General features: G+C 42.4%; 1 protein-coding gene across 1 annotated transcript in view; it reads left to right on the forward strand.

Moving 5' to 3' along the window:
- The window catches only part of WDR26 (WD repeat domain 26), a 56326-nt gene that overhangs the window by 25276 nt on the left and 18864 nt on the right, over positions 1–12186 (forward strand). Inside the window, exons 5-7 of the mRNA XM_066618704.1 lie at positions 1067–1164; positions 2012–2168; positions 5105–5243. Of these exons, the coding sequence (XP_066474801.1) occupies positions 1067–1164; positions 2012–2168; positions 5105–5243 (394 nt within the window). The remainder of the gene's footprint in view (positions 1–1066; positions 1165–2011; positions 2169–5104; positions 5244–12186) is intronic.

Consider the following 12186-nt stretch of genomic DNA (forward strand, 5'->3'; position numbering starts at 1 on the left):
GAACTTTGCAATTTAAATCAAATCTATTAATAGATTATGTGCACTGGCCTCCACTATCTTCATGTGTCTTATGGATTCAGGAAAATGGTATTTATCAAATTATAATATTATTATTATTATTAACAACTTTATTTTTACCCCGCCTTTCTCCCCGAAGGGACTCAAAGTGGCTAAATACTTGATTTAAATACTCAAGGCGATTCTCAAATACAGAGGATTTGAACTGCTCAGTTACTGATCAGAATGGAAATTTGCAATTTGGGAATATTCACACTTTGATACACTTGTATCCAAATTAAATTATTTTTAAAAGCAATTTTGGTATATGCCCTTGAATTTTTATGATCTCAGCTGTTGACTCCCCACCGATTATATAATGCCTCTGCATCCGCAGGAGTTCCGTTCCAATAATGAAATATGCAGAGTCAGGCACCCTGGAATCCTTTGAAAGCGACCAGAGCATCTGGAGGGTCTTCTGAGGGCTGGGGAAGCCTCCCTGACCCCACAGAAAGTCTTCTAAGCCTCTGGAAGGCCAAAAATTGCAACTTCTGGTTTTTGGCCAAAAATTTTGTGGTTTTTTTTGTTTGTTTGTTTGTTTTTTTTACCTTCCAAGGCCTTCTGATGGTCTGGGAGGCTTTAGAACACCCTCTGGATGCAACCAGAGTGCAGCTCCAGTTGTGTTAAGAGGAACCAGGCCCAGCTGAACCTGCAGATTTGGAACCTGTGGTTAAAGTGTGGGTTCCGAATCCGTGGATAATCTGTCTGGACCTGTATTCTTGAGAAATATCACATACGCTAATCATATCTGCCTCGTTCCTGAACAATTAATGCATTTGAGCTTTATTTAACAGGGATAATAGAAGCTAAAACTTGACGGTTTTTAAAAGTTATTTACACAGAACTTCAAAAGTTTTTATTATAAATACATTTGCTTATTTCTTTTCCCTTTCCTGTACCAGAAAAGATTGAATGGAAATTGGACAAATGTTGTTACAGTTAGAAGAGCTTGTCATTAAAAAAAAATAAAAGTATTTAATCCATATTTCTCTTTTCAATGCACAAACAGATATCTGATGTGTAGTCATGCAGAAGACCTGCGTGCTAAAGCAGAGTGGGAAGGGAAAGGAACAGCTTCCAGATCTAAACTTTTAGATAAGCTCCAAAGTAAGAAAACCCTAGTTTGTGTGTATTGTTTGCTAAAACCTCTGTCCAAATCTTCAGTACCTTTCACTCTAAAGCAGTGTTCATCCTGTGAGTTGGAACCCCAATGGGGTTGGAAGGCCTCATTTTGGGGTCCTGACAACTTTCCAAAGCCTGTGCAAGAGAGTGCTTGGATTGAATCCAATAAGGATTCTGCCTTATCAAAATTGAATTCTTGATATAATCCTGCACAGCCTCTTCATGCTGTCTTGCCCTGCAGCTCCTAAGGCCAGCCCTGCTCAGGGTTGTTGTGAAGGCACAAGAGGTCAGGGGAAACAAAGTATGTGGTGTGGGTGAGTCCGGTTCTGGGAGAGAGGTGAGATTGGTGGTGGGTCCCCAGTCTCATACTTGCACGGCATGAAAAAGGTTGGAAGACTGCTCCTCTAAAGAAATACATTCAGCGTGGTGTGAGTACTGTTGGCAGTAATGATGACCTTTTAATTCTGGATAATGAAGATTTACATTGCTTAAAGTACATTACTTAAGTAAAACTCAAGTTCTGTTGTTAGCTATCTTTTGCCACCATATCACTTGCTCCTAGTGAAGTACCATGGTTTTTTGTCTTTGCTTGTTCCTCAGGGTAGTTATACCCTTTCCTTAATATTTGTATTAGCATTAGTCTTGTACTGTTTTGTGCGAAAACAAAAGATGAGTTAATTGCAGTATAAAATGATTGTATTAATTCTCTAGTTATTGATAATTGTTAGCTTAAATTTAGATCTGATCCAGTCCAGCAAGAGAACAGTAGATTTCTTATGTTTTGCAGAAAACTTTTTGTGTTAATGATTTTAATGATTTTAATTTATTGAAGCGTACCTACCACCATCAGTGATGCTCCCCCCAAGACGTCTGCAGAATCTACTGCGTCAGGCCGTGGAGCTACAACGAGACCGGTGCCTCTACCACAATACCAAACTAGATAATAATCTAGACTCTGTATCGCTACTCATAGACCATGTTTGCAGTAGGTAAGATTACCTTAAACTATTGTTATTCTCTTGTGAGGAAGTTGTATGTTGTTTGAGTTGAAATTGAGCAGTATATCCCTATGTTTTGAAAGTAATTATAATAACTGAAATTAATAATAATGACTTGCATGATAGTAGTTGGCAACCTTCAGTCTCGAAAGACTATGGTATCGCGCTCTGAATGGTGGTTCTGGAACAGCGTCTAGTGTGGCTGAAAAGGCCAGTTTGGGAGTGACAATCCCTTCCACACTGGGAGCAAGTGCAGTGTGTCCCTGGTCTGTCTCCCTGGCTATGGGCCTTCCTTCTTTGCCTCAGACTGTTGGCCAAGTGTCTCTTCAAACTGGGAAAGGCCATGCTGCACAGCCTGCCTCCAAGTGGGCCGCTCAGAGGCCAGGGTTTCCCACCTGTTGAGGTCCACTCCTAAGGCCTTCAGATCCCTCTTGCAGATGTCCTTGTATTGCAGCTGTGGTTTACTTGCATGATAGTACTGTTACTAATGTCATAAGAGCAACCCTGCTGGATCAGGCTATAGGCCCATCTAGTCCAGCTTCCTGTATCTCATAGTGGCCCACCAAATGCCCCAGGGAGCACACACGACAACAAGAGACCTGCATCCTGGTGCCTGAACTTGCGTCTGACATTCTGAAGTAGCCCACTTCTAAAATCAGGAGGTTGCGCATTACACATCATGGTTTGTAACCAGAAATTTGTCCAACCCCCTTTTAAAGGCATCTATGCCAGATGCCATCACCACATCCTGTGGCAAAGTGTTCCACAGACCAACTACAAACTGAGTAAAGAAATATTTTCTTTTGTCCTAACTCTCCCAACACTCAACTTTAGTGGATGTTCCCTAGTTCAGGTATTGTATGAAAGGGGAAAAGAAAATCTCTCTATCCATCCCCTGCATAATTTTGTATGTCACAAACATGGCCCCCCACAGGCGCCTTTTTTCTAGACTGAAGAGCCCCAAATGCTGTATCCTTTCCTCATAAGGCAGGTGCCCCAGCCCAGTAATAATTTTGGTTTCTCTCATTTGCACCTTTTCCATTTCCACAATATCCTTTTTGAGATGTGGTGACCAGAACTAGATGCAGTACTCCAGGTGTGGCCTTGCCATCGATTCGTGCAACAGCTTTATAATAGCAAACCATATTGTCTTATTCTCAATACCTTTTCCAGCGATACCAAGCATAGAATTAACCTTCTTTGCCCCCACACATTGGGTTGACAGTTTCATTGAGCCGTCCACCAGCACCCCAAGATCTCTCTCCTGATCTCTCACAGACAGCTCAGAACCCATTAGCTTATGTGTGAAGTTACTTTACACTTACTTTAAACTGAAATACACCTGCCATTTTGCCCATTCTGCCAGTTTGGAGAAATCCTTCTGCAGTCCTTAACAATTGCTTCTGGTCTTTACCACTCGGAGAAGTTTGATGTCGTCTGCAAACTTAGCCACCTTGCTGCATGACCCTTTCTCCAGGTCATTTATGAACAGGTGGAAAAGCACCAGTCCCAGGACAGATCCTTGGGGCACACTGTTTTTCACCTCTCTCCATTGTGAAAATTGCCCATTGACACCCACTTTCTTTTTCCTGGTCTTCAACCAGCTCCCAATCCATGAGAGGACCTGCCCACTAATTCCCTGACTATGGAGTTTTTTCAGTAGCCTTTGGTGAGGGATCGTGTTAAATGCCTACTGAAAGTCCAGATATAAAATATCCACGGACTCTCCCACATCCACATGCCTTTTGACCTTTTCAAAGAATTCTAAAAGGTCTGTGAGATAAGACTTACCCTTACAGAAGCCATGCTGATTCTCACTCAGCAAGGCTTGTTGAGAATGTCCTTGAAAACAGTTCAGAAGTTGAAGTCAATGCAGAATGGAGTGGCTCTGTTTGTCATCGGGGCTCAGCATTCTGTGTCTGCCATGCCATTGCTCCAATGGCTTCATTGGCTGCCCATTCCTTTCTGAACCCAATTCAAGATGTTGGTGATGACCTTTAAAGCCCTGTATGGCATAGGACAGGGTACCACAAGGACTGCCTTCCCCCATATAATTCTACTCTTCTCCTATGATCGCACAGGCCTACAAAATTGAGGGTCAGAAAAGTTTTTCCCAAACTTTATGGTGTTTTGATATGAATTTCCAAAACTGGAAATTCCGATTCCAAAAATGGGTGCGGATTCCACAAATGGCATCCATTTTGCCCTATCATGTCTAGTTTGGGAGATATAGTATAGCCTCATTGGTGAATGGTTCAAGCAACTTCCTCATGAGGAAGCCATGGTGTAAGCTTCCTCATGAGGAAGCCGCTTGAACCATTCACTAAAGAGGCTATGCCGTGTCTCCAAAACTAGACGTGATAGGGCAAAACGGATGCCATTTTTTGAATCAGCACCCCAAATATACCCAGGAATTGGTGTAACGTTTAAGGAAGCAAAATGTGTGTTGGCCTGTGTCATTAGAGAGGGCCTTTCTTAGGATACTACCACCATCTGAAGCCAAGGAGGTGGCAGTAAGGTGCAGAGACTTCTCTGTTGTAGCACCACATCTTTGGAATCAATTACCAGAAGACTTGAGGACAGCCCTCTCATTATATAACTTCTTCTGGGATTTAAAAACCTATTTATTTCACTTGGCCTTTGAAGAAGGAGGAACCTCCTAGGGCCCCCTTTTTTGACTCTGGTTGCTGCTTTTATGTAATATTATATCTATTGTTACATTTTAATCTCCTCTTCTATCATTGTTTAATTTGTAATGATTTTATTTTAATGTCTTTTATTCAGATTTTCTTTTGAATGTTATGTTTCTGTGCTTTACACTGCTTTGAGTACTAGTGGTTTATAAATCTGTTAAATGTCCACACACACTTCAGATATCTGTACTAGTTCAATATTATACTAACTATTTCTATATTTTTATTTTTCAGGAAACAGTTCCCATGTTATACTCAACAGATACTTACAGAACACTGTAACGAAGTGTGGTTTTGTAAATTCTCAAATGATGGCACTAAACTAGCAACAGGATCAAAGGATACAACTGTTATTATATGGCAGGTTGATCCAGTAAGTGTATAAATCCATTTGGCTTAATGTTCTCCCTTGAATGAAAAATTAAGCATATCTAAGACACTCGGCTTTAATTTTTAGTCCACTGCATGTTTTTTTTTAAATGCTTTGGATATACTCTCTGCTCTGGTCTTTGCTCTCTGGTTCAATTGTCTGTTCTGATTTATTTTTATGGGAAGGCCTACTTAGGTAATAAAGTCTATTGGTTGGGACACCTTTTGCTTGGGTAGGTCTTTGTGGTCTAAAAAGTCAAAAGGAATTATTGCCATATTTGGGGTTGAGTTGAAATTCTCTCCCAGATAAGATTAGCTCCTGATCCTAGGTGAGATTGTTGCTCTTCCCGCATGCTGTGGCTGCCTACAGGCTTCTTCTGCTTTATAGGTGAAGTTGGTTTCTCTGTGTACCTCTCCTCTGCTTGTAAGAACATAAGAAGAATCTTGATGCATCAGACCGAGGACCCATCTAACCAACTTCCTGCATCTCACAGTGGCCCACCAGATGGCTCTGGAAGGACACTAGACAACAAGATATCTGTGTCCTTTTGTCACTACCTTGCACCTGTTATTTATGGAGATGCTTCCTCTAAAACCTGGAAGTTGCATGTAGTTCTCATGGCTTGTAACTTGTGTGTACTTTTCTTCCCTAAATCTTTCCAGTCCCTTTTTAAAGGGATCTAGGCCAGGTGCCATCACAAGATCCCATGACCTTCGTTCCACATAGTAATTACATGCTGGGTAAAAAAAATTCCTTTTGCCTGTTCTGACTCTCCTGACAATCAATTTTAGTGAATGTCTTCTGGTTCTGGTTTTGTGTGAGAGGGAAAGAATTTCTTTTTATCCACCCTATCCATCCCATGCATAATTACATGTGTCTCAGAGGTGCTTTCTTTCCATACTGAAGATCCTCAAATGTTTCCTCATAAGGAAGGTTCCCCTGCCCACTAGTTTATTTACTACATTTATATCCTGCCTTTCTCCCCGAAGGGACCCAAGGTGGCTTACAACAATAAATAAAAGAATACAAAAAACATGAGCACAATTAAAAACACAAAACGGGTTGAAAACACTCCCCCCCCCAAAATCTTAAAAACAGCAATCAGACACTAAAAAGAGCAACAGCAGCAATTTTATAAAAGCCCCCAGCCTGTGAACCAGATGTTAAAAGATGTTGAAAAGGCCAAGAACTAAGAAGGCTTGTCTAAAAAAGAAATGTCTCAGGCCTCACCAGAAAGTTTCAAGGGAGGGAGCAGTTCATAAATCAAGAGGGAGAGAATTCCATAGTGTTGGTACCACTACTGAGAAGGCCTTTTTTCTTGCGGCCGTCCCACATAGCTACTTGAGAAGTGGCATTGTAAAAGGGCCTTCTCTGATGACCTAAGGGGATGAGCCAGACTGTATGGAAGTAGGTGGTCTTTAAGATATCCTGGCCCTGAGCAGTATAGGGCTTTAAAGGTCGAAACCAGCACCTTGAATTGGACCTGAAAACAAATGGTCAGCCTGTGTAGCCACTGGAGAAGTGACCTGAGTCAAGCAGCCTACCTCCAGTAAATACATGGGCTGCCACATTCTGTACTAATTGCAGTTTCCAAACTGTCTTCAAGAGTAGCCCCACATAGAGCACGTTACAGTAATCTAACTTCAGTGTCACCGTGGCATGGATCACTGTGTCCAGGTCTGCATGATCCAAGTACGGCTGTAGCTGGTGCACCAGGCAAAGCGGAGCAAAGGCCCCCCCTGGCCACAACCACCACCACCTGGAAATCCAGGAGCAGCTGTAAGTCCAGGTAGACCCGCTAGCTGCAAACCTGCTCCTTCAGGGGGAGTGCAACCCCATTCAAAATGATACTCCAGCACCTGCATCAAAAATTTCCGAACTAGGAAATTCTGTCTTATCCGGATTTAATTTCAGATTGCTAGCCCTCATCCAGATCCCCACCATCTCCAGACAGTGTTCCAGGACCCCAACCACCACCCTTGAATATGGAGGAAAGGAGAAATAGAGCTGGGTGTCATCAGCATATTGATGGCACCCCACTCCAAATCCCCGGATGACCTCTCCCAGTGGTTTCATGTAGATCAGTGGTTCTCAAACTTCCTGGGAGACTTACTCCCGGGGTAAGTCTGGGCAGGGGCTGGGGTAGCAAAGCGATGCCCAGGATCATGTCCCTGCATGGAGGGGGCTATTTTTTAACTACCCATATATGCTCCTGGGGTCCAGGGGGTGCGGGGAGCCCAGCGCAGCACTTGCAGGGCTCTCTGCAGCTTTTAAACAGTGAAAGTTCCAAGCGCGATTAAACCGGAAGTGGAATTTCCGGTTTCGTTGCACTTGGAACGTTCACTGTTTAAAAGCCGCAGAGAGCCCTGCAAGTGCTGCGCTGGGCTCCCCGCACCCCCTGGACCCCAGGAGCATATATGGGTAGTTAAAAAATAGCCCCCTCCCCACAGGGTTGCAGTCCTGGGCATCGCTTTGCTGCTTTCCCCCTGCCCCTTAAAGGGAATGGGGCATCTTTACACAAGCTGGTGGGTCGCGATCCACAAGTTTGAGAACCACTGCTGTAGATGTTGTCATTTAACATTTTGGTCACTCTCCTCTGCACTTTTTTCCAGATCCACTGTACCCTTTTTGAGATGCTGTGACCTTAATTGAACGCAATACTTCAAATGTGGCCTTACCATTGCTTTGTACAATGGTCCGTTTTATCCTCAATATTGTCCATTTTATCCTTAATCCCCTTTTTAATGATCCTGTGCATGGAATTGGCTGCCTTCACAGCTGCCATGCACTGGGTTGACAGTTTCATCAAGTTTTGCACCAGCAATTGAAGGTGTGTTCCATGACAGACAGTTCAGAACCCATTAGCATTTATCTGATAATTTGATTTCTTGGCCCAATGTGTATCATTTTATACTTGCATTGAAGCACATCTGCCATTTTGCAACCCATTTCCACAGTTTAGACAGGGATCCTTCTGGAATGATTCACAATCTATTCTGGACTTCACCACCAAGAAAAGTTTAGTGTCACCTGCAGACTTGGCCACCTCATTGATTATCCTCAACTCCAGATAATTTATGAACACATTGAAAAGTATTAGTCCCAAGACCAGTTCTTGGATCATACTACTTTTCACCCCTCTCTTTTGTGTGAACACTGCCCATTTACACCCACTCCTTATCATGTTCTTCAACCAGTTCCTAATCCATAAGAGGACCTGCCCTCTTATTCCCTGACTGTGGGGTTTTCTCAGGAGTGTTTGGTGAAAGAGTGTGTCAAATGTCTTCTGAAAGTCCAAGTATATAACATCAATGGGTTTACCCACATCTACATGCCTTGTGACCTTTTCAAAAAAATTTAAGATTTGTGAGGCAAGACTTACAGAAGCTGTGCTAATTCTTCCTCAGCAAAGCTTGTATGTCTTGCAATTTTATCATTATCAGGTTTTCCACATCTTATATGGAAGAGATGTTAGGCTGACCAACCTGTAGTTTCCTGGGTCTCCGCTCCCTCCTTTTTAAAAGATTGCTGTGATATTACCTATACCATTTTAAGGGACAAGTTGCATATTTTAGTCGGAAGAACAGTAATTGCATGCTCAAGTTCCTTAAGAACTTTTGGGTGGATCCTAGGAGTGGTGACTTGTTAATCTTTAAACTGTAGATAAGTTCTGAAATGTCTTCTCTTTTAACCTCTGTTTGCCTTAATTCTTTTGTGGGATGCCCAAGCTCTTCTGCCTTGAAAATATTTGGAAGGAACTCATTTAATTTCTCTCCATTTTCCCCTCCCCCTATCCAATAGCCCAGCTGCTTCTCTAGCAAGTTTTCTGCTTCTAAGATATTTGAAAAAGCTTTCATGTTGAAAAAGCCAATTTTGCTGGCCATATGCTCCTCAAAGCCTTTTATATGACTCCTATATTGTTTTTTTTACATTTCTTTTGCCAGGAAAGGTGTTCTTCTTTCTACTCATTAGGGCTTCATTTCCAGAAGGAAGCCTTTTATAGCCTCTCTGACTCTGCTTGTTAGTCATGCAGGCACCCTTCTGGACTTAGCTGAGCCCTTCCTCTTTTGTGGTATACACTCCAGCTGGGCCTCTGTTGTTGCTTTTAAACAGCCTCTATGCCCTCTGGAGAGATTTGATCCTTTTAACGTTCCCTTTTAGCTTCTAACTAGTCTCCTCATTTGTGGGAGATCAGTTCTTTGGAAATTAAAGGTTTTCATATCAGTTTGGTTAGCAGTTTTCCTCTGACATTAGCCTCGAAATGGATCACAGCATGATAACTATTGCCCAGCAGTTCTGTAACATGTGCATCCCTCACCACATTCTGGGTACCACACAATATCAAATCCAGAGTCACCTGCCCTCTAGTTGTCTTCATGATTAGCTACTCTAAGATTCTAAGGCACAGTCATTTAGCGTATCAAGAAATCCGGTGTCCCTTTCATGAGTAGAGCATGAATTGACACAGTCAATGTGAGAATAGTTGAAATCCCCCGTGATCACAACAATGTCTCTCATGGATTCCTCCCTGATAGGTTTCCTCAAGGTCCCCTTCAGATTTTTACCCAGGAATGGGGGTTGTTTAGTATGCATACACTATTAAATCACTCCTTGAGCCTAATATTTAAATCTACAATGATTCTGTAGCAAAGTCAGACCCCCCCCCAGTCAGTTTCTAGTCTGCTAGATTCTACCCCTTCTTTGACATTGACAGTCACTCCACCTCCAACGTGCCTTTCCCTAAGGGCATATCACCAGAAGAAGGGAATTGTTTCCCTCTTCTCCAGGATGTTGTCTCCCATTCCAGCTTCTTTCCATGGCAGCTGAGGAGCTGTCATCCTGAGAGTGAAACAATGCGTACACATCCCTCTAAGTCTATGTTCTGCATTGTGTACCTTTATTTGGAATGATGTTGATGAATTATGCTGGTTCTTTTGGCTAGAAGACTGGACTAGATAGAAATTCCTAAATCTGAACTAAATTACCTCAGTTGAAGTGTTATGCATACTTGTGAGCAAATAGCACTGAATTTGCTTTGACGTACCTTTGAATAAACTTTCATAGGATTGTAGAGTTGGTGCTCTTAACTGTCAAGTGTCCAACAGTTTATCTTGAAAAACATCTAAAGAAGATTGTTCGGTTATCCTAGGGAATCTGTTCCATTGCAGAACTCTTCTTATACTCAACCTATAATCATAAACTTTTATGATATACCCCCTTGCCTTCATGATTTGGAGTCTATCCAACTTTCTATTTCTCTCCTTTCTCACATACTTTTATTCAAAAACTGTTTACCCTTTCCTTGATGTTTTCTCTGCATTCCTTCAGCATAATTGGATCAGTTGTTTTTCTGTTAATAATTGACTTTCCTGTCAGTAACTACGTTTAACAGAATATAAAAATTAGACACAATTCTAATTTTCATGAGGTTTCTTGCAACTTATGATTAACTTTTCAAAAACTATGCTACAACACTGCTACTGAAATTATCACAGTGATCATTGTTTAAATTCTTTGATATTCTAGGTCAGGGGTGCCCAAACCCTGGCGCCACATGCGGCCCTCGAGGCTTCTCAGTGTGGCCCTCGGGAAGCCCCCAGTCTCCAGTGAGCCTCTGGCCCTCTGGAGATTTACTGGAGCCTGCACTGGCCCGACGCAACTGCTCTCAGCGTGAGGGCGACTGTTTGACCTCTCACGTGAGCTGTGGGATGAGGGCTTCCTCCACTGCTTGCTGTTTCATGTCTGATGCAGCAGAGGCAGCAAAGGAAAGGCCAACCTTGCTTTGTGCAAGGCCTTTTATAGGCCTTGAGCTATTGCAAGACCTTCATTCATTCATATAAGTTCATCTTTAATATATTCATTTATGTAAAGTTATGCAAATTTATTCAAATTTTAAATGTAAATTAATTCTTCCCCCCCCCCCGGCCCCTGACACAGTGTCAGAGAGATGATGTGGCCCTCCAGCCAAAAACTTTGGACACCCCTGTTCTAGGTTACCCTTTCCTGAAATACAGCATAGTTCTGATGCAGTGGCATGCCTGAGGTTGCAAGGGGGACAAATGCCCTGGGCACCAGGCTTGGGGTGGTGGTACTGCTCCACCATCCACTCCCTCTATGATGCCCCCTGCGGCACTCAGTCAGTTGCTGATAGTATTGGCACTCCAATCTGAGGACCACCCCATGAGGACCTCCCTCCCCCCAGAGAAGTTCTGAGGGCTGATAACTGTCACTTCCAGTTTTCAGCTGAAAACCGGAAGTGACTTATTTTTGACCCTTAGAAGGCATTCTGAGTGCTGGAGAAGTTGCAGGCAGTTTCTGGTCCTCAGAACACCTCTGGGGGGAGACATTGGGCACAGGGGGGCAACACCTCTAAGTGTGGGGCAGCACTCCTGTAGGTGTGACCCCAGATCTGATGGACTTGAGAGCATTTTAAGGAACTTTTCTAGGATTGTAAGATGAGTTTCAGAGAAAATGCCCTACTGTTTAGTATTGAACATTTACATCTGAATAGTCTTTGGGATGGAGATTTTCAGAACTGTTACTGAACTGTTACCTCTACTTTTAAGCTTCAGTTTTTATATTATGAACTAATAAAATCTTATCATTCAGTATATAGTTCAACTTTTGGGCAGTTGAAGTTGGAACCTGCATCAAACAAAACTGCATTATATACTTGAAAATACTTTGAACCTTGTTAATATTCTGATCTAAATCTTAATTACAAAAATGTCAATTTTCTTGTTCTGTACTGCTTTGAGGCAATGTAACGGAAATCTTTCTTCCAAAAGGATTCTTCTCCCTTTGTAATTCTGCTAGTCAGACAACTTGAATTTGCCCCTTTGTTATGCCAGCGTCTAGCTACTGAAACTTGAAGGTCTGTACCTTAACTTTCATTAGTCTCTCTTTAGTTTGTTACACTGTCATGCTGTATGTGAAAGTGTCTTGA

The sequence above is a fragment of the Tiliqua scincoides genome, chromosome 1 (genome assembly GCF_035046505.1).
Source record: "Tiliqua scincoides isolate rTilSci1 chromosome 1, rTilSci1.hap2, whole genome shotgun sequence".
Taxonomy (NCBI): Eukaryota; Metazoa; Chordata; class Lepidosauria; order Squamata; family Scincidae; genus Tiliqua; species Tiliqua scincoides.